Consider the following 21,641-nt stretch of genomic DNA (forward strand, 5'->3'; position numbering starts at 1 on the left):
TTGTCAAAGAAGGAGGGTCGAAATGACTCATGAAAGAAAAGAAACAGTTAAATAGTCTCATGAAGAAAAGTGCTTGAAATGTTGCATTGACTCAGGAAATCAAGATTTGAGAGATGACACATTCATTTAGAGAATCCATAACGTATATTCCATAGATCAGGCTAGACTACACAAAAATCAAATGAGAATGGCAAATTGCGCTCACAACACAAGACAGTCATCAACCCAGTTCCTTCCTAACATACCTTCCCTAGAGATCCAACGCCCAGCTGTCAACACACACAACAAATGCAAAAGATCAAATCACCCTTGCGCCGTAAAGAGAAAAACAAAAGAAGGAGGAACGCCTGCTTAACCATGACCGCTAATTCCAAAAGACAAAGCGTGTCTCGTCACGTCAACCGTTCGCTTTGCTTTCTTGTGCCGTACTGTTGGTATCTGTATACAATATCTACATGTCGCATAGCATAATGATAAAGCAGAGGGGAGGAGGAGAAGGGTCGTCATGTCGTCCGCTCATCATGCTGGTCGTTGCGTTGATCGGATTGATCAGTTTGATTGGGAGGATTGTTGTCGTTGGTTCGGGCATGTCCAACGGCGGCATCATAGCTCGGGATCGGCGGCGAGGGTGGTGCATCACGCACAAGTGGCGCTTGCGAGGCTGCCGAGCCGTCCTCGCTGTTCCGTCGGCTTGGGTCGGGGCTGCTGTACTCCGGCGGTGGACTGCTAGGTGTAGGCCCGTGCGCGTCCAGAAGGTGCTCCGTGCCCATCCGACTGGAGCCTTCGCCCACGTCCTCATGCGAAGGAATATGGGCAAGCTGCGCAAGGGAAATGTCCGTTGGAGACCGCTGTGGGCCGGGGCTGGTCGGCGGGCCGGGCCGAACTCCGACGCACCGGTATCCCGCGCCGAGATATCCCCGGGTACCAGCAGCATTACCGGTATCGCACCCAGTCTCCAGCAGGATGCTGCCTTGCTCGCTGCCGTACGGCGGCGGGGGCGCGAGGCTGCCGGTCATGGGAGCAAGACCCCATTTCTTGACGTTAGCCTCAATGAATACAAAACCCATCTGTCCAAAGTTCACATGCACCGAGCATGGGCCGTTCGCTCCAATCGTTGGGAAGAAATTAGGCGACTTTAACCCGTGCACCACATCATCCAGTTTCTTCCCGTTCCGGGTAAAGAAAATGGTTCCCGATCGCGGCCGGTATCCCACTCCAATGACATCCCCTTGGGCAAACTCAGGCCCGTAGTTCGTGGCGGAAAAGGGCTGATTGAATCTCCGCTGTCCGTTCGAGAAATAAGCAACCGACGTCTTATGGTAGCCTGCGCCATTGGTTAGAATATTGCTTTATGTGTCGATCTGACAAGCATACCTGGAAGTCGGAACATCGGGTACGGCTTCGTAGACATGCCCACGGCAATTAACGTCGACGCGGGTTTGTCGTAGATCTTGGCCTCCCAGTAGTAGACATCATTCTGCTTTGGCACCGGGAGATTTGTCTGCACGCTGCATTCCGAGTCGAAGAACTCAATTTCCGTCCGAGCTTCGACGAAGCAGTTGGCGATCTCCAGTTCCGGCTCGAATTCCCAGGCTGACACGCCCTTTTCTTGAATCGCCAGAAACTGAGACAACGAGATATCGGTCTGCATCGTTTCTGGTGGATTCGCTTGAATAAACGCTGCGACAAACATTAGCTTATGCTACCCCTCCTGCGCTTGTCGTACGTACCCTTCGCTCGGAGGTATTCAGCCCGCGATATCTCATCCATATTCTCTAGAGCCTCCGCCTCCTCCCGCGCAAAGGCTTGCTCATCATCAAACTCTCCCGGCCGTCCAATCCGATCCAGCAAGATGCGCCCGCGGCGAGTATACCGGAGGAAAAAGACAACGGCCAAGACGATCAGGGCGACTCCGGCTGAACCAAACGCCGAGAGGATCCCGATCAGAATGCCCTTGCCGGTCGAGCCGGAGCTGCCGGCGCTCAGCATCGCCGATCCAGCGGAACGATAGTTTGGTGGCATGATGAATGATGCGGTTGCATGCGAAAAGCCTGTGGTGGGTAGTTGGCGGCTGATTCCAGAGGGTGTTGACTAGCGGTGACGTCGACAGCGCCCGGCGTCTCGATCAGCCCAAGAGAGGCGGGGAATCCGAGACGTCACGGACACATCCAGGGCGCAGAAGGGCAGTCGGGAGGTTTTTGCGGCGGACCAGCGCGGCGACAAAGATGAGAGCAAAAGAGGGACGATAAAACGTAGGGTCTTGACGATGAGGAGAAACAGTAGGAAAGCGTCGCTGGAGACGAGCGTGGCGGCAAATTGAATGATGATGGCTACGCTGATCTGATGGAGAAGAGCGGTTTGGTTGGTTTGTCTCGATTATGTAAACACCCAAACTTGGGTCTGCCTGAAGCAGAGATGCTTCTACAGCCACGAGATGAAACAGGCCGATGACAGCTGTTGATCGGGAATCTGTCCAGGTACGAACTATAAATTGCTGCCAGGCTCAAGATAATATGAGGTGAAATGTTGAGTATTGTTCTACCTTGCTTGCCAGGAGAGCGGGATTTTGGTATCTGCATTTGGAATGATCGCCAGCGGAATTGGTTTCCCATTCGACTTGATAGTCGCAGTTAGCCGTAAGCGGCATCGCCCTTCGTTCAATCCTTTACTCATTTCTAGCTTAAGGAATACGCTTTGCAAGTCTGAAACAGAAAGGGTTATGAGGAGAACGCGGAGAGAGAGTAATCGTTCGGGCTTGTTCCATTGTACTCCAGATGATGCGGTGTCCGCTTCTCCCCTCTCTCCAGTCACACCACATGATGGCCTAGGCTTCTCCATAGCCCCAGCTAGTCTGATAGATATGCAGCCAAGGAAGCTCAATGCCGAAGCCAACCGAGTGACCCCAATGCCTCCCTCTCGGATCCCTACATCGCTGTTCCTTGAGCGGATTGTAGATTCCATCACTGAAACATAACAGCAAGGACTTCAAATGCCAAAATGACTGCTGGCAAGGGCGGTAACAAGGTGACCTCGACGGTCAACTCCATCGATATCCCCAACATCCAACGTTATCACTTCGAGATAACGGTGTCGGGCTCCAGCTGCAACAAGTATCCGGGTAAGCTCTCGATCGGATCAAAACAACCTGCTGTCAACGGCCGTTACTAATGAATGATTGATGTCCAGCAAAACAGCATGCCCGCAATGTCGCCGCGAGACTCGGGGTGACAACCGGCCTTATCTATCTCGAGGGGATGCCGACTGTCCTCGCCGAAGACTCGGATCAACCAGTGCCATTCCGCCAGCGACGTTACTTCTACTACTTGAGTGGAGTTGACGAACCCGATTGCCGTCTCACGTATGATATCAAGAGCGACACGTTGACACTCTATCTACCATCGTATGACCTTCGCCATGTGATTTACAACGGTCAAGGCCTGACCCCGGAAGATGCCCTCCATAAGTACGATAAGATACTCCAACATCTAAACAAGCATAATTACTAACTACAATCAAGGTATGATATCGACCAGGCACGGTATGTCGATTCACTCTCGTCGGAAATTGCCTCCTGGGTGCAACAGCACGACCTGAGCTCCGATATCTTCGTTCTTCATGCCTCACAAACACCGCCTTCTACCAACGGAGCACGTGTTGATGCGACGCGTCTGCAGCCGGTCATGGATGCTCTGCGGGCCATCAAGGACCCATACGAGATCGACATGATCCGACGGGCAAACGTAATTTCTGGACTAGCCCATATGGAAGTCCTGCGCCACATCGGGAAAATGTCCAATGAGGCAGAAATCGCAGGCTTATTCCTCAACGTTTGTACCGCCCACGGGGCCCCCAATCAGGCGTATGAAATTATTGCAGCGTCCGGGGAGAACGCCGCAGTGCTACATTACATCAGGAACAACCAACCGTTCAAAAACCGGCAACTGGTCTGTCTAGATGCTGGAGCCGAGTACAAATGCTACGCCTCAGACGTGACTCGCACCTTCCCGCTCAACCCTAAAGGCGAATGGCCGAGTCTAGAGGCGCAGAATATCTATCGGGTCGTAGAGCGAATGCAGGAAGAGTGCATCAAGCGAATCAAGCCCGGCGTTCGATACGCACACCTGCATGTGTTGGCACACCGGATTGCGGTGGAGGAGCTGCTGAAGCTGGGGATTCTGAAGGGCGGCACTGTCGAGGAGCTTCTTGCGTCCGGAGTGTCAACGTCCTTCTTCCTCCATGGTCTTGGCCATCATATCGGGCTAGAGGTGCACGATGTCTCCGAGAAGCCCATCATGGCACAGGACGACGGAGAAGTTCCCAGCGCGTTGGCCCCTACAATGATGCGATCACCTTGCTCGTTGTCGGCCGCACCACTGGAACCAGGCATGATCGTTACGGTGGAGCCAGGCATCTACTTTTCATTGGCAGCCCTTCAGAAAGCGAAGACGCTGCCCATTGCGCAGTACATCAATTTTGACGTGGTGGAACGATATTTGCCTGTCGGCGGCGTTCGGATCGAGGATGACATCCTGGTTACTCCGGACGGATATGAGAATCTCACCACTGCTCCCAAGGGCGATCGAGCATTGGAAATCATCCGTAGCAGCCATTGATGATTGGAAATTGCATGGTTTCATCAGACGCTTGTTGGCAATTGGAAATTTGACACCGTCCGCCCATGTACACTTGTTCGTGCCACAGAAACCAGGCCATGTTTCGGTGATCCACATTAATGGCCCCGGCATCTAAGTATCCGTGGGAGCATGAGCAGATCATCGGTCCAGCACATCCATTGCGCATGAAAACGGGGTACCACAAGTCAGATAGGTGTATCAGAAGCGTCAGAACCCGATTCATTAGTCACACCACTGTAGCTGACAAGGATGACGAAATGAGAGTGCCGTACTCCGTTCTACAAACAAACTTTTTCAGTTGAATGATGAGTCATATAGTAGTTCATGAGTAAACGATCCGATCTGGCAAAAGCTAATTTTATCTAATTGTCCTTATGGCATGATTCATGGTGCCATCGAAATTTTCCCCCATCCGATTTCCCGTTCCCTTTACAGAATGCATAATTGCGTCAATCCCAACGGTTTAGGGCTGGAGACATCTAGATCCCTCCATTGCAATTTTTTTTATGGACCCATTGACAAATTCGTGTCGCAATTCATGCTGTGCTCTAGACAATTCATCGAACAATCCCGAAAGATCCCGAGTCGGGGCATTTGTCAAATTGTTTGCCATCTGCGGCCCAGTGATGACTCACCATAGCTTAGCTACCTTATCACCTCATCAGCTCAGCCTAACTATAAAAATTCAGGCCACCCTTCGAGTCATCCAAGATGACTCTTCCTAGAGTATCTGCCTCCCTTAATAAGAGGGAGGGTCGATCTCTACTCTTCAATCTTTACACCATGATTATTTCTTAACCCGACAAGGGGTAACGGGCGCCTGATCATCCGCACTCCTCTCTACCACTCTCGTTTATACCGACCAATTCAGCTACGAATCACGAAACAAACGCCATCGTACCCTTCGACTCAACAACAAAATCATGGGTCGCCGTCATAATCGACGTCGGACGCGTCTTCGACCGCGCAATCGAGTCAATCGGTCCATATCTTCAACGGGATTTCAACCGCCGCCATCATTACCATCGTCCAACTTGCTGCTGCCGCCCTCCGTTTTGACACCTTCGGCATACCATATCGAACCAATTGCCCCTATCTGGCCTAGCGCGTTCGACTCATGGCAGGCCCGAGGGTATCTTCAACGGGAGGCCGCTTCTTCGGTTGAAGAAGACGAGCATTATCGTCTGTTCGGCGGTGAACCCGGCGACGATCCGAGCCTATGCTACAAAATGCTGGATTACTTCGGACGACTAGACTATATCGACCCATGATATGACGAGTGGACCTGAGAGTTATACTACTCTCTCCCCTTCCCCAATCTGGGTTCGCGTGCGGCCACCGATGCCACTCTATCCCATACCAACCTACTTTCCGGCGATGCTGATATCCCCGACGAACACACTAGAGACGCGGTCCACAAGCCGATCGACTTGTAGCAATGAAGACCGTCGCTCAAGACGGTTGGATTGGTCCATCAATGGCTTGCCCGCATGGCTCTGAGTGTTTCCGGATGTTTCGCGCTTCGATTGTTTCTCCTTGAAGGGATACCGTGCCTCGGACCTGACACCGGTGTCAGGAACAGGTTGACGTTCCACGGGTGGTGCTCGTGCAGCAGCAGCACTTGAGCTCTCCGCTGCGTTCGTCGACCTTGGTGCGACTCGGCGCAAGAATGTTTGGCAACGTCGGACATGGGAGGAAAATCGCAACATGGCTGGTGACCATTCATGGCAGCTTGTATCAAAAGGAACAATAGTACATAGACATGTACTCAAAAAATAGACACAATCAGCCTCAATTTTCAGTTCCAAAATATCCTACTGTAAAAGTAAAATCTTCGATGCCTCGGGTGCCTTTGATCGAGATCGAGCAAACAGCACAGCGCGGCTGTTCGGCGATCAAAAGTCACGTGATAGAATCATTCTCGGATCATGTGATTTGCATTCATGGCGCTAAAACCCCCTGACACATGCAGAAGGCGGTCTGGACACAGCTGTGAACCGTGTCCTTTCCGGCATTCTGATGACAAGCATCCAAGTGCTCATCTTGTATCCTAAACCCTGCCACTCATTTTGGTTCACATTCATTCCTGTGGTTGGTCATGCGCGCACTGTCTTAATTGATATTCGTGGTGTTTTCTCTTCAGATTTTCTATTTTCAGTGCCGACCACGGCGGCAAAAAGCCGTGAGACACAGTCATCAAAATGTCCTCCAGAGAGTACAACTACGATGAGAATGTACGAGCCACCGACTCTTGTTGAAGACTGGAGATTTTGAGTGCTAAGTTGTTGTGCTAGGGCCAATTCTTTCCTTTCTTCGTGCTTACATTGACCGGCCTGGTGACCCTTCCTCTTACATACAGTTTACTTAAACCGCCGAAGAGTGCGTATTCTAATACCTCGAGCGAAGACGAGGCGTGTGTTCGGCTGACGGAGATTTTCTCCTTGTTACAGAGGTTGAGAGCACGGCTCCCCGAATAAAATCAGACTTCAAACCGCAACATGACGACATTATCCAAAACCAGAAGCGAAAACGGCTCCGCAAGGAGCGGCGGGTAAAGCGCGCCATCGCCGTGGTTGTCGGCTGGGCAATCATCGGCTACATGGTATACCTGATTATCGTGACTCGAAGAACGGCACCGAAAATCTGGGATCCATATGAGATCCTTGGAATCTCAAGGGTATGGGCCCTACGGATGCTGGTTGGGATCCCTTGCTGACTCCACTCAGAGTGCAGATGAGCGTGCCATTGCACGGCGCTACAAGCGATTGTCCCTGCTCTACCACCCCGACAAAGTTCGACCGGATCCCTCGAAGAATGAGACAATGGAGATGCTCAACCAGCGTTTCGTAGAGCTAACAAAGGCCTACAAAGCTCTAACTGACGAGGAGATCCGCAACAACTACCTGCAGTACGGACATCCTGACGGCAAGCAAAGCTATAGCATCGGAATTGCGTTGCCGAAATTGATCATCGAGGAAGGAAGTGGAAAGTATGTTCTGATGTTGTACGCAAGCCTGCTCGGAATCCTTTTGCCCTACATCGTGGGAAGGTGGTGGTATGGCTCTCAGCGGTACACGCGTGAAAAGGTTCTGGCTGCGAGCGCCGGAAACATGTTCCGGGAGTATGAGGGTACCATGATCGGTGGACCCATCGTCAACGCTCTTTCCACGGGAGAAGAGTACAAGGAGATGCTAAGCGGCCCGAAGGCTGAGGAAGGCCTTGCGAAGGTCGAGAAGAAGGTGCTTGCTCTCGATGAGAAAATCTTGTCGGCAAAAGACCGCGAAGTTCTGCGCAAGATCGATAACCCGGTGCGAAGGAAGGCTCTAGCTTTGCTGTGGGCGTATTTGAATCGGATTGATCTGGAGGATCCTGTGCTCAACGAAGAGAAGTACGAGGCCGGATCAATTGCCCTTTCACTTACGGAATCCTTCACGGCCATTGCGCTAGCCTTTGGCAACCTTATTCCCATCATCGGAGCCTATCGAATCTCGCAGTGCATCGTTCAAGCCATCTCTCCGGGATCGTCACCGCTTTTGCAGCTCCCGTATTTTACGCCCAAAGTGGTCGAGTCGGTTGAAGGAGCGGACGTCAAGACGCACCTGAGCGTTCAAAAGTATCTCGACATGCCTGAAGAACGACGACGTAGTCTGACTGTCGGGCCCGGTCTTCTGACGGAGGACCAATACAACTCGGCCATCGCCGTTGCCAAGCAATTGCCCTTGTTTGCGATTTCGAAGGCGTTTTTCAAGGTCGCGGGCGAACGGGTGGTGACGCCGAGCAGCCTAGTGCAGCTGGTGATCAAGGGCCGCATCATTCCTCCTGGATCGACCGGCGTTCCGGATGTGACCGAGAAAGACCTGGAGGATATTGACCCGGACGAGGCTGACGTCAATGCGATCATTGGCCGGAAAGGAGCGACGAAACCAAGCGGCAAGTCTGGGGATGAGAACGACGGGGACCGAGTTCAGCCTCCTCTGGCGCATGCACCCTATTTGCCACGTGACCATCCACCGCGCTGGCACATCTTCCTTGCAGACGCGAAACAAGGCAAGATCGCTGTACCGCCGTTCACTTTTACGACGTTCGACAAGCCGATTTTCGACGAGCAGGGCAAGCCCACCTTCAACATGCAGACGTTGAGGATGCAGTTCCAGGCGCCGCCGCAGGTCGGCAACTTCTCGTTCGTTCTCCACATGATCAGTGATAGCTACATGGGCTTCGATGTCAAGCAAGAGATTACACTGCAGGTGGAAGATCCTTCCAAGGCGGCGGTTCTCCAGGAGGAGGATGACATTAGTGAACCGGACGAGGGTAAGACATTTCCAATCGCAAAAAGTTTCCCCGTTTCTTCGCCACTGACCCGCCGTCACCGCTTAGACTCCATTGCCGGACAAATGCAAGCCCTCAAGACTGGTGTGCCACCCAAGAAGAAGAAAGTCGTCGAGTCAGATGATGATGAGAGCGACACGGAGGGCGACGAAGAAGATACTAGTGAGACGGACACGGAAACTGACACGGATGAAGAATAATTCAATTGCATGATAATAATTGTTGTTATTGATTCGGCTTCTGCTGGTTTCTTGACTGTAAGCTAGTTGTTATTAAAGGGACATTTTACAGTGTGCTTGGCCTGTGGCAGACATACTGCCGTTGAGGCAATCCATAGAGTATGGCGCTATATTGCCTATGATGATGTGCAAGTTGTGCCGGTTCTCAATTTTTGTATCGATGCTGATAAATTGCTCCTGTTTTCGATTAATGTAAGGATTCTGCAGCATGATATGACTGAATTCTGGGATGGGCTCCTGCCCAATTTTGTCCATCTGCTGCCCGCTGGCACTGTCCACAGGGAAAGAGCGGTCTACTCCAGCACCTTCCTCTTGTAGCATGACTTCCAAAAGTTTGACGCATGCCCTCTCAGGGCTGAAGTTGGCGCTGATGAACAATAATTAGTCCTCGTTCGATCCCGATCTTGATCATGGGATACGCCAAGCACTAGGCAAGTTCACGAGGAAAACCAAGAAGGTCGGAAGAAAGTCAATTCAATTAACCTAGGGATTAGGGCTCGGATCGACTGATGCAGAGGGAAAGTGTCCAGATTTTGAGCCATCGACCTACAATTTTTCCTGCTTCCCTTGCTCGTTCCGATGTGACAATGGAGCTTAAAACTTAATCCCCTAACCGACGCCGTTGAATTCTGCAGCTGTGCAGTTATCCAGAGATGATGGGTAACGAACTACGAGTGAGTTACTTAATCCGGAGACGCGAGTCCACTTCGTTCGAGAAGTGACGGCAGATCATCACCGGGATTCGAAGAAAGAAGGTTGCGCGTGGTTGGTCCGCTGCCGGTGGAGGTACGGCCGAACGATGCTCTCGGCACACATGGCGATGCATGTCTGGTCACCTGGCGTCTTGGCCCTGGCTGGCCAACCGGCAACTACTCCGTCCTTGAGTCACGGTGCGGCACGGCCGCCCCGGCTAGACGCTTGAATGGTCGGGGGGGAAAGACGGGGAAGGCCATTTGCTGAACAATCCTTGCTGGGAACGATAAGCGCACGGTGTGCTGACTGTATCGCTGTTCTGTTCAGGTAAAGCGTAAGTCTCTGCCCCATTTTTTGTCACATTACTGAGATTTCATTCGTCCTATAATATGCTAAATAAAATCCTGAGTCTTCGGATTCGAGCATACAGTCTAACTAACGAACTGATTTTCGAGATATCTCGCAGTTAGGTTCCGAGAGCTTCTTTGGTTCGCGCGATTGACGTGCATTTGCCTTTCCCAGCTTATTACCTCTTTTGAAGTACACATTGGGTTCGATCCATTGACCTTGTTTTTCCAAGGGTTGCGAGAGCGAGGAGAGCGGAGTACCTGCCTGAAACGAAACACGACGAGGGTGGGCTATGCTTTTCGGGAGTGGTCGGTACTTGTTCTCCGGAAGTACGGAGTACATGCTTTGTCGCCGTTGTTGGCTTGAGGGGGGACCCGTCGCGGCTGGAGCCGAGTTTCGTTTCGTTTCAATCGGGCCCGTCGGTATCAGACCTTGGTCACCTGCTTGGACTGAGTCTAGTGTTTGATTGACAGTGCATGCACTCCGTATGGAGTCTGAGAGTGATGCAATCATCCTCCATCCTGTAACCTACCTACTTACCTAGGTAGCAGTTACTTTGTGCAAAAACCCAAGCCCCGATTCCTTTGGACTTGGGCCCATTCCCCCAACCAAACTCCTGAGAATCGTGACCAAATGACTTTTTCGAGCATGCCGCATCAGACTAGACAAGAGGCTAACGTAGCCCTAAAACAATTAACCAAAGATCTTACAGCTAATATGTTTGACATGCAAAAAAAAACCAGTGGGGGTCGACTGTTTTATGAGATCGCGCCTGGGATGTCCTCTCCTCTCTTAGCTAGCTCCGCAATTGCGTGGCCCAAACCGGCCGAAATAGGATAGATCGTGAGCCTGATCGGAAAGGATTTATTTTTTCTATCTGGACGGACGTCCATGTTCCATTTGTGAACCAGTACAGTAGCCAATAGCAGAGGGCCAGCTCACGCTTTCAAAACGGCCTTCAACGCACCGATCAGCGGACTGAATCCTAACTGTATTCATGCCCGAAGGTTTTGACGGCCACTTGACAAGCTGACAGGGCCACGGCCTTGCGGGAAAACAGGAATATCGTCACCGGGGATTGAGCGGGAAGACCGAAAGGAAAAGAGGGAGGCTGTAGTCGCTGTACGAGTACTTTTTTTTTGCGCTCTCCTCTTCCCTGTCTGAGTGTGACGAGTGCCCGTGGTGCCGGTCCAGGGCGGTCCATCAACTGTCCTCAGCTGGGAAAAAGGAGTAAGGCGTGGTCAAGGCTAATTTCCCCAATCGCTCTGATCCTATCTTGATGCTCGCCGAGTTGTCCGAATTGTCCGAAAGTGGTAGGTATTCGACATCCCCCCAAATCGGACGAAAGCTTCCCACACACGGAGTACATTGTGGAAAAGATTTGGTCAAGGAAGACGAAGATTTTCTCTATTCCTGATTGCCGCCAAGTGCTAGAGGAAACGCAACTGTCACCGAACGTCAGGTTATGCAATCCACTCGCTGCTGGTCCCAAGCCACGATTGGCCCCAGACCAATACTTTTTTTCTCCCGCACGAAATTGAGACGACTTTGAATGCCCCTCACTATCACCAACGTTTTTTTTTCTTCCCTCGGTAGCGCGGGCATGGTGGACGATGGCCGCAGTGTGTTGTCGAGACATTCAAAATCATGATATTGCTCCCGAGGATTGACTCTCTGGCAGGACAAAATCGAGGTCCTGGCTGGAGGATTGTTGTATTGAACCGACTGGCTATTTGTGCGCACCGGCAAAACCATGGATGAATCCCCCACTCCCGATGCGCGTTCCCGAGCCCGCACCCGACCACATCAAGACTCGTCCGAGGAGGGCCCTGCCTCCAGGTCCAGTACGTCAGACCACAAGGTGCAGATCCCCCGGCTCCAACGACCAACCCCGGGAAAATCATCCGCGACCTCTGAGCGGCAGAGGGTCAGCCACGCCTGCGAGCAATGTCGACGCCGAAAATCCAAATGCGACGGCGTCCAGCCGACGTGCTCGCGATGTCGAGACAACAACCTGGCGTGCGTGTACGCTGACAGCAAGAAAGACCGGATGAAGCGGTGCGTATTTCTCCTCAAAGACCTCTCTTTCCAACCATTCCCTGTAGTGCCGGGCCTAGGGATAATACTATACACGAAATGAACCAAGCATCTTCAGGTGGCGATCACATCAGCTGATAGAAATGAATATGCATCCAGAGATGTGCAAAACATGATCACAAAACTGTCAACATACGAGACGCTCCTGTCGGATCTCTTGCCAAGCTTGGACTTGGAAAAGCAGCAGGCCATCAGAAACACCCTAGCTGAATTAGTATGTTGGAAGCCCAGTGCAAACCCCTGCCAAGTTTGTTGCTCGCCCTGGATAGAACGCCTGCGCGTGATCCTCCAACCTGATTTAGGGACAGCGGCTGATCGATTAATGTGCAGAATCGATCCATACAAGACACCGAGTTGGGGTTTGCCGGCGAAGGCACGGCATCGGTGGACGATGGCAACGAGGACGAACCAGATCCAAAATCCGAAGCGTCGGCACTCAGAGATGCCACAGGAGAAATCGCCGGCACAGTCGGATCGATTGGCTATCTGGGCCGGTCGTCGGCGGCGTGGTGGTTGACGGAGCTCAGTCTTGCTATGGACGTGAATGGTACGCCTAACTGCTGCTCTCTTTCACATTCCCGGTCAGCTGACTTGGCCATCAGATTCCAGACAAGCTCCCCAGGGGCAACCATTCACGTCCCTAGGCAGTGCCAACAGTCCAGATGAATTTCAAAAGCTGTTAGTAGAGAGCTGCCATTATTTCACCGACTATTACGACCTTTCCGACTTCGGTATGTTTGGAGAGAACGTCAGCGCCTCACAGCTTCCTCCTCGTCAAACTGCCGACTATCTCGTTCACATCTACTTCACCAATGTTCATCCCTATTTTCCCGTGTTAAAGCAGCATGAATTTCTTGTTCGGTACCAATCCATCTTTGATGCCCAGCATCCGCCGAGCGGCGGCGTTGTGTGGGCTGGAATCCTCAATACCGTCTTTGCACTCGGCGCTCTGTACAGCCAACGGTGTCGCGCTCCCTTTGCTGTCAGCGCAAATGATCATGTGCTTTACTTCCTCCGATCCAGGATTTTGAGCCAGGAACCGACTCAGATGAATGGTCTGCGGTCTATTGAACATGTCCAGTACATGGCAATCACTACCTTCTACTTCTTTGTCAGCAATCAAATGAACAGGTGGGATACTAGAACCTAACCTTCCAATGAGTTTGAATTCAAAAGCTGACACGGTGGGCGCGAGTAGAGCTTGGGCTCTCATTGGGCTTGCATATCGCTATGCTACATCTCGCGGACTGCATTTGTTCAGTGCCACTGATGGCTCCGATGGCCAGGGAGAATATCATGCCAGGCTATGGCGCTGTGTGTGCTCACTGGAACATCTGCTCTGTTTGTGGACGGGACGTCCTTCCGCAATACCAAGTCAACGCTTTCCCAGTGACTTACCATTCAAGGGCGGTGAAGCGGGGCCCGATACCCAAGAACAACTTCTGTCTCCAGTCCAGCGTCAGACTGAGAGCCCAGTACGGCCAGGGCCAGCAAGCGTCGTCGCTCCTGCCTCGGACTTGTTCGAGGTGTCACTTTATCTCGATCGTCTCGGATCGGAGATTCTGGAGCAGATCTATGGTCCTCATGCCGTCAATTTCGCCTGGGCGGATATGCAAAGACTGGTGATTGATCTGAACGCAAAGCTTAGTCGTTGGTATTCGAGCTTGCCGGGGGATCTGAAGCTCCCAACTGTGCAGCCGAGTTTTCCACGACGAGAGCAGCTTTACCTCGCTCTGCGTGTTCAGAGCCTAAAGATCCTGATCAACTGGCCCTCTTTGCACTCAGCCTGCGATATTGGCACTTTCACACCGACCAGGCCAGAATCATTTACCCGATTCGATGCGGAAGCCGCAGAGCAATGCAAAGCAGCCGCTCGAGCTATCATGAGGCTTGTCCCTGACGCCGACGTTAGTCCGGCGCTGTATGAGTCATTACCCTGGTGGTGTATTTCTCATTTTGTGATGCAAGCAGGCGCAGTACTGGTCGCCGTGATCTATTCAGACTCATTACAAACACCTGTAGCGGAAAAGCAGCAGTTGCTGGACGAATCCGTCAATGGTCTTCGGTGGCTAATGAACTTGGCTGAGAATGATACAACGGGTCATAAAGCGTGGTATTCTCTCGGTCAATTGCTTCTGTTAGCTGCGACGAAGACTGGAATGGATGTCAGCCTGCTCTCTTCATTTGTTCCTGCGTCCCTTCTGTCACCTGACAAGGGCACGTCGATGGCATTGGCGTCCTACAATCCAGTGTACTTCTGACTACATGCCAGGAATCAGAAAGATTCCAGACAAATCTGATTTGTGTCAACACATTATCTCTTGGTGAATGCTTCCTGCTTTGAATTCCATTTCTCACATAGAGTCTTCAGGGGGGGTAACGAGCTAAAGTTTTTTTTTTTTTTTTTCTTTCATCTGAGCCGTTGGGAATGCCAGCTGGACACGTGCTCTGCAAGATGCATTTGCCACCACTGCCTCCAATCGCCCCACGGGCGCAGCCGACTTGATACCCAACAATCCTAAGCAAAATATGTGTCCTCCTTCAAAATCCACAATGCATCATATCGAATTTACCACGCCTTCACAATAGACGCAACTGTATCTCAGTTGGAGTATATGAATCACACTTGGTTCGTGCATTTGATGCAGGATCAAGCGAAAACAGAGAAATGACCTTACAATTCCAACAAGCGCGACTGTTACAATGCGCCAAAGTAAGGATATGGTTATGTCATCGTCCTCGGGAGCCGACGACAGGGCCATGATATGCTGCACTTCGATCGGGTAGCACGTGTGATGCCGCGAACGGAACTCGACCATCATGGGCTGGCCCTTGCCCATGGACAAAGCCAGCATTGTCGTGATAGGGCACAGTCCAGGTATAGTTGGGCGGTGTGGTCATGTTTTTTCGACAAGCTACATCATCGAATTGATACCGTGGACTGTACGTGGGCGCACCGTCGATGATGTGGGGCTCCGCAAATCCAGCGTCGAATGGGGCCTGATTGAGTGAGTGCACCAGATTCGGCTGTTGCTGCTGTTGCTGCGGTGCTTGAACATCGATGCCGGCACCGTAGACGGGACAATAACCCGTCGCCGGTGAGATCTCCCAGGTGCCATTGGAACTGGAGGCCGTCGACGAGTCTAACGATGGCGCAGGCTCCGGTGACGTACTGGGCTCTGGCGATGGATCTTCGGACTGGCTTGTTGATTCGCTCTGCTCCGTGGACTCGGATGAATCGGTGCAGTCGGGGCATGCCGCCTCCAATGACTTGACGTACTCGTTGATTTCTTGGAGAATTTGATGTGGGTCTTCGATGGCCATCTCGGCTTGCTTGATCAACCCCAATCTGTCCAAGATGGCATGCGTGCCGGGTTGGCCATGGGGCGACACTTCTAAGGGAGAACCAGGGAATCCTTCACCATTGACGCATCGTCTATATAGTTCCTGCAACGCCACCAGATGAATAGCATGTTGTGAAAGGAGCATCTCTACAAAACTAAAGCCGTGGCCATCGGGCGAAAGAGGCCTAAGTCAACATACCGATTGTCCATGTGCCATCTAGAAAGACAAAAAAAGAGAAGAAAAAAAAATGAAGAAGAAGAAGAAGAAGAAGAAGAAGAAAACGCTTACCCTCTTGAATAAATCTTGTCTTGTGATGCCTTCTTGTCCCGGAAAATGCAGGCCTGGTTATATGACAGACACCTGTTGCAGGGTTGGTTGCCATCGCACTGGGTTTGGACGAATAACGTGAGCGATGCGACCAGGATTGAGCACGTGGTGTTGGGGTCTACCTTCGACTTTTTCACTCGGCATCGTTCGCAAGCTTTCAAAACGTGCTTTCGTTTTGTCCTGAAGGAATGATGTGGTTTGTTTTCGATTGGGGCTGATGATCCCGTAAAGTTTGGATAAGGAAAGATTGCCGCCGACTGGCCTGGACAACTAGGGTCGATTTTGGGGTATAAGGGCTTTGGTGGACGGGACATCTGCCTTTGTACGAGGAGAAGAAGAACTTCAAGGGAACGTGTGTTTTATCGCGCTGCGGAAAAGGAAAGACAACCAGGGGAGATGGTCTTTGCGTGGCCACGGTGGAGTGAAGGTGGCTGACAGGGAATTGCTCGCTGGTCGAGTCAGAAATAAGAGAGCCTGGGAGAACAAGAGGGAGGCGTCGTTGAATATGAACTACTCAGGTACTCGCCGGTCGGCTTGGAAATGTGCCATTCATCACGGAGGATCTGCGGTGCTCACCGAGTCTCGTCCGATGATGACTGGTTATCTTCCTTAGCCCCTCTGACGTGGAAGGGAGAGCCTCCGATTGAATATGTTGGGGAACAACCGCTCTCTGCCTGATCTGTCCTTCTTATCCCTGCATGCAATTGAACAATGAGGATGAAGTAGTGCAGCGTGGCGTGCCAATGATTAGTTGGACAGAGTTTATGTGCCAGCCTCTTCGTTGTATGACATGCATGATTGGGACAGACCTGCTGATGACCTGGTGGGAAAAACGGGAGATTGAGTATGCCAACCTCGAAACACCCCGTTCAGATGGGGTTGGATTCGTCAATGGATACACTATCTGCAGCTACGCGGTGTCCCGCCCCGTCCACTTGCCTTCTGCGGGGCGATTCTGCGGTATCGATGACTGACCTATAAGCCGCGTGAAAAGAGGCGGTCACAAACCTCCAGTTAATACGACTCAGTGTGCGTGCTAAGCAATACAGGAACTAATATCCGATAACGGAGGGGAACCAACGAGCTTAGGGGCTTCCCAGAGTAGGGCTGGCATGTCAATGACTCGAGCTGGAAGAAGGAGGCCAATAAAGAGATCCGACACAGAGGGTCGTCACGCAAGAACATCTTCAGCAGCAAAAGCGTGTGTACCCAAGCGCGCATATTGAGGTCGTTTTGCCCCAATTTGCTTTCATTTCAGCCAGTGGATCCTGGTTGATTGATTAACAGAAGTGTCCAAGTCTGGAGCCTCACCGACGCGCGGATCCAATCGCAAAATGATCGGAGAATGTATGAACTTCGCGTGACGAATATGAGCAGAGTCCCCGCCATTATTTTTTTTTGGGCATCCAGGAGACATTTGGTGGCTCGGGTATCGGCAACTCCGAGCCATGATCATGGGCGGCGCGTGAACGGCAAACAGTAGGCCACGACAAGATAGCGCGTTTGATTAGATCCTGCGACTGACATCATGTCCGAGCTTAACGGAACCCTCTACTGGCCTATCAAGCCATGCGAGCAACCCTTTGGAACACAATCGAAAGCAGCTTGGCACGCCAATACGCCGCAAGACTGAGTAATTGCGCTGTTTATCCTGACGCTGCTCCGTAATCCCAGATCGCTATACTGCCGCTACGAAAGTCAACTTCCCCAAACGCTTGCAAAGAGGTCTCATCGCAACTGATGCGAGAACTGGGTGTCTCTCCGATTCACGACAGGGCCATCAGAATGCGGATGTATACTGCCGCCACCGTTTTTGATGGTCACGATGATCTCATCGCACATTGCTGAACCTACCAGGTCTTGGGATTTATGGGGCTATTGAAGTGTATGCACGCCGATCCCGACAGCGGACGTGCATGGGAAAAGTCACTTCGATTTCAAGCTATTTCTCCCAATTGGGAAATCCGCCAAGATATTAATTGCTTCAACGACTACTCTTCTGGGATGGAAAATGACTCATCTCGGACCCAAAAGGGCGTCGTGGCAGTGTCTCGTCGATAGCGTGGGTTTCTGTTGAAGCGCACGGCGCCTACGAGGAACTTGTCAGTGGTTGGGAGCATTGGGGTTTCATTCCGACGGGCCGATCCGTTTTGGGCACGAACAGTCGAACTAGCCAAAAAGCATTCTTGTCATCTTATCATGATATTTGATCAAAACTTTTTTTGTGTGGCTCAATGGCAAGATGGCGTTTTCTATGCACACGTACTCTGCCTATTATCGTACACGCATCCGATCTCGTGCCAACTTTTTCCATTACGAGATGAAAAGCCTAATCCGAGCAAGCGAGATTGCCGACATTTTATTCTTTCTTTTGTTTCTTTTCTCCAGATCAGCACTGGGTTTGACGGTTTCACGCCACCCCCCGAGACTGAGATTGGAGCCACCTTTGCAATACGGGCGGGCCTCATACATACGAAAAGTAAAAGCTGAATTCTGAGCAAGTAGCCTTTGGTGCTTCACAGAGGCGGCGCCGACACCGACGTCATACCTGTGAGTTTCAATTGGCTCTGATTTCATTTGAATACTGAAACTGTCATGACTAACGTATTCCTTATCCCTGGCGATCTTATTGGTGTCTCTATGCGAGATTTGATTTCTTTTTTTCTTTTCTTTTCTCTTCCCACAAACCTGAGTAAGGGAAGTAGGGTTCTGCGTGATGATTGGAGGGGAATCTCATTATCTTGAAATCAGCTCTGTTTGGATCTTTTCGCCACGGAAGAGACAAGAGGGTCGGAGTGTCAGCGATGATTTGAGCAGATTGAAAGCACATGCTTTGGGTCTTTTGGGCACTGCAAAAATAACGTGTCCTCCTTCCCTATATAGCTGTTCGACGATATGAAGATGGGCAGGAAACGATGATGATGAGGGGAGAGAGAGAGAGAGAGAGCATCAGCGCCAAGTCTAAGCCGCCCGACAAAAAGGGAAGGACAGAAGAGATGTCCAACCGCGCTAAATCTTCTCTGGTCGGGGTTATGAGATTGACGCCGGAGGAGACGATGAGTTTACTTGCATGAGGTTTAGGTTAAACTGTAGGGGAAGGGATGAACCACCGGACCGATGGATGAAGGCTGAACCGGCCAATCTATGCCATTATGTTGACAAATTGGCCGGGCCAAAATGCGGGCTAGCCTTGTGCGACGTCACAAATGACAGGGGTGGAGGGAGACGGCGGCGGTGGTGGTGCGTGGTGCTTGGACAAAGACTATTTCTCTCCCAGGATCCATTGCTGAGGACAGAGGAAGAAGAAAATATTGCCACAGTAAGTAATTTACCAGCGCAATGTAACGTGCACCTCTTCAATGGATGAATTCCGGGCTCCTGTTTTGACGTATGGAAAAGTGGTAGCAGTGTCAATGGAGTCGACGGGCTTATGATCGGATTGATTTCGACCGTGTTTACTCCGACGGGTATTGGGAACAAATTAAAGGAAACCAGGAAGGATCCCACTGCAAGCTACCAGCTATTATCGTGGCGACTCAACAGCGATTTGAACAGTCTTGAGTCCATTTGACCGTATTTATGCGAATCTACTATCTCCTCGGAAACCGAGAGTTCCGCATACGCACTAGTCTCTCCCAGCACTCGAACAAGAAAAAAAAAAGAACTGAAACAAAAACAGCATGAATCCCAAGCGGAGAATAAATCCGTAGCATGAACTGAAAAGTCAATACCGACGCGCAAACAGTGTTGGATCTGCTCATCAAGAATAGAAGAGATAGGATTGGTTGATTGGTGTGGATGCTTTTTCCGCAGTGGCCACTACCTGTGCAGCTCAGGGACATTGGGACCAGGGTCTACGTATAGTTAAGCGCATCTAGCCCCGGCGAAAATGCTTAGTGATGCATTGACGCTCAGGCGCTCGGTGGCTATGTTCAACAGAGATATATATTCATGATAATATGGAAGGATGGATAAGTTATCGGCTTTTCATGATGACCGGAGCCTGATGGTTGTCTTCTTTGGACGACTTTTGTAGCTCTTGGATTCGAGGTAGATGGCGGTTGCGATTTCCTTTGATTCCTGTGCGTTTTATGCCAGTGACGAGCTTACCAGGCTATGCTGGCAGATGGCGATGTGGACTCTTGAGGAATTGATCGTCTGTGAGGTACTTTTTTGTCACTCATGTAGCTGCACAGGGTTGGACGGAGGTGTCATCTCGTTGAGTTTAGGGTTAGATTACGTATTTTTCTGGAGGGGACCTGCTTTGTTTGGTAAGTGCGGAGGTACTGGTACCCCTGGAGACCTCCTCATCTTGTCTTAGCTGTCACTTGCAGCTCCGGAAGAACCGGGGAGATTTCCGACCGCTCAGGCTAAACCCTTGTTGGTTTAGCGTGCATTGGAGAAGACACAAGGGCTTTAGCCCTAGACTCTGCAAGGCAGATTCATTCATAATCAACACACTCCCCGGGCGATTCTCTCTAAACGAATACGGAGTACAGTAACTGAACAGAGGATTGATTGTAACGACAATCAAACCAGACAAACGATAATATGATATTTCGATGAACAGCTTGTCATGGGATTCAAGGCTCGATGACAATGACATTGGCGCCAGCCGCTGTTCCCTTCCGTCGTGATCGACGATTGCTCATCGCCACCCAATCTGAAATCATGCAATTTGAAGTTGGCTGTCGCCGCCTTTCCTAATTTTAGCAACCCTCTCTCCGCAAATTTGGATTACCCGTTGAGCGTGCTTCCGCTTGAACATAAATTTCCCTGGAGGGGAACGTTCTTCAATACCACTGCTGCATAGGGAATCTCAACGGGATCCACGATCGCTCATCGAGGCGACCCGGCTGCCATGGTGTAATGCGTTGATGTACGAGGCGATGTGGGTCGATTCGACCTCCTGGGGAGGAGACCAGTCAAAATAGGTGTCCGTGTCATCTCTGCCAGCAGCTTGCTCTTCATTTTGCGCGACAGCAATGACATTGACAATCAAGGTGAGAGCAGCTTGACTGCGTTCCCGCCGAAGCGACCGGTCGCCGGGGCAATGATGAAGGAATCTCTCGGCTGCATTCTCAGCAGCTCCAGAAGACCTGCGCCATAGCGAAGGCGTCGTTCAGCTTGTCGATCATAAGAGATTCATTGAAGAGGATAGATGCACTCGAGCGGTTGCCGGGCGTTCTCTGAAATGGTGCCACCTTGTTTCCACGCGGTTCCCAGTCTGATGCCCGGCTGAATGGGAATCCCAATGTAGCCCTGAAGAATCGAAATCGAGGGATCGTCGCGAGCAACATTATGGTAATCGACGAAAAAGCAAGATGACCGAGCTGAAAGGTGGTCGCATCTGGTCTCGTGGCACGGATCCGCTAAACGGCTGCGGCAGATAGCGTATACGGGGAGGCGGAAGAGGTAGCTTGATCACTTCGGACTGAATATGCGGTTGTTGGGTGAGATACTGGCTGTGAGGATCTTCACCACGGCGGTGCCGGAACACTCCGGGCAGTCCGCAATGTAATGGGAGCGCCGGGGGCCGCTTGAGTCAGGGCCTGCATGTTGTTGGAAAAGTAGGTCTTTGTTCAAGGCACAAGGTAACACGAGGTGAGACTTTGGATGCGACTGTCGG

At 51.3% G+C, this 21,641-nt stretch overlaps 8 protein-coding genes across 8 annotated transcripts; 4 read left to right on the forward strand and 4 right to left on the reverse strand.

Moving 5' to 3' along the window:
• Positions 1-503: 503 nt before the first annotated feature.
• VTN49DRAFT_2688 (uncharacterized protein) lies at positions 504-2,022 on the reverse strand (the record flags this gene model as incomplete). Its single annotated transcript, XM_069410440.1, has 3 exons — positions 504-1,324; positions 1,375-1,680; positions 1,731-2,022. 3 exons carry the CDS (start codon positions 2,020-2,022, stop codon positions 504-506), a joined length of 1,419 nt encoding a protein of 472 aa, XP_069269246.1.
• A 975-nt stretch (positions 2,023-2,997) lies between these two features.
• On the forward strand, positions 2,998-4,613 carry VTN49DRAFT_2689 (uncharacterized protein; the record flags this gene model as incomplete). Its single annotated transcript, XM_069410441.1, has 3 exons — positions 2,998-3,118; positions 3,187-3,463; positions 3,518-4,613. 3 exons carry the CDS (start codon positions 2,998-3,000, stop codon positions 4,611-4,613), a joined length of 1,494 nt encoding a protein of 497 aa, XP_069269247.1.
• Positions 4,614-4,732: 119 nt separating this feature from the next.
• Positions 4,733-5,905, forward strand: VTN49DRAFT_2690 (uncharacterized protein; the record flags this gene model as incomplete). Its single annotated transcript, XM_069410443.1, has 2 exons — positions 4,733-4,902; positions 5,506-5,905. 2 exons carry the CDS (start codon positions 4,733-4,735, stop codon positions 5,903-5,905), a joined length of 570 nt encoding a protein of 189 aa, XP_069269248.1.
• Positions 5,906-5,931: 26 nt separating this feature from the next.
• Positions 5,932-6,649, reverse strand: VTN49DRAFT_2691 (uncharacterized protein; the record flags this gene model as incomplete). The annotated part of the gene is made up of 3 exons (XM_069410444.1): positions 5,932-6,035; positions 6,094-6,448; positions 6,599-6,649. 3 exons carry the CDS (start codon positions 6,647-6,649, stop codon positions 5,932-5,934), a joined length of 510 nt encoding a protein of 169 aa, XP_069269249.1.
• A 186-nt stretch (positions 6,650-6,835) lies between these two features.
• Positions 6,836-9,163, forward strand: VTN49DRAFT_2692 (uncharacterized protein; the record flags this gene model as incomplete). Its single annotated transcript, XM_069410445.1, has 5 exons — positions 6,836-6,868; positions 6,929-7,013; positions 7,085-7,311; positions 7,361-8,945; positions 9,012-9,163. The coding sequence occupies 5 exons, from the start codon at positions 6,836-6,838 to the stop codon at positions 9,161-9,163; spliced, it is 2,082 nt and encodes a 693-aa protein (XP_069269250.1).
• A 2,833-nt stretch (positions 9,164-11,996) lies between these two features.
• VTN49DRAFT_2693 (uncharacterized protein) lies at positions 11,997-14,601 on the forward strand (the record flags this gene model as incomplete). The annotated part of the gene is made up of 5 exons (XM_069410446.1): positions 11,997-12,301; positions 12,440-12,554; positions 12,671-12,887; positions 12,943-13,471; positions 13,539-14,601. The coding sequence occupies 5 exons, from the start codon at positions 11,997-11,999 to the stop codon at positions 14,599-14,601; spliced, it is 2,229 nt and encodes a 742-aa protein (XP_069269251.1).
• Positions 14,602-15,070: 469 nt separating this feature from the next.
• VTN49DRAFT_2694 (uncharacterized protein) lies at positions 15,071-15,829 on the reverse strand (the record flags this gene model as incomplete). Its single annotated transcript, XM_069410447.1, has 1 exon — positions 15,071-15,829. The coding sequence occupies one exon, from the start codon at positions 15,827-15,829 to the stop codon at positions 15,071-15,073; it is 759 nt and encodes a 252-aa protein (XP_069269252.1).
• Positions 15,830-20,831: 5,002 nt separating this feature from the next.
• Positions 20,832-21,312, reverse strand: VTN49DRAFT_2695 (uncharacterized protein; the record flags this gene model as incomplete). Its single annotated transcript, XM_069410448.1, has 2 exons — positions 20,832-21,085; positions 21,180-21,312. The coding sequence occupies 2 exons, from the start codon at positions 21,310-21,312 to the stop codon at positions 20,832-20,834; spliced, it is 387 nt and encodes a 128-aa protein (XP_069269253.1).
• Positions 21,313-21,641: the final 329 nt, after the last annotated feature.

This window comes from Thermomyces lanuginosus, assembly GCF_041956635.1.
Source record: "Thermomyces lanuginosus strain ATCC 200065 unplaced genomic scaffold VTN49scaffold_27, whole genome shotgun sequence".
In the NCBI taxonomy this organism is placed as follows: domain Eukaryota; kingdom Fungi; phylum Ascomycota; class Eurotiomycetes; order Eurotiales; family Trichocomaceae; genus Thermomyces; species Thermomyces lanuginosus.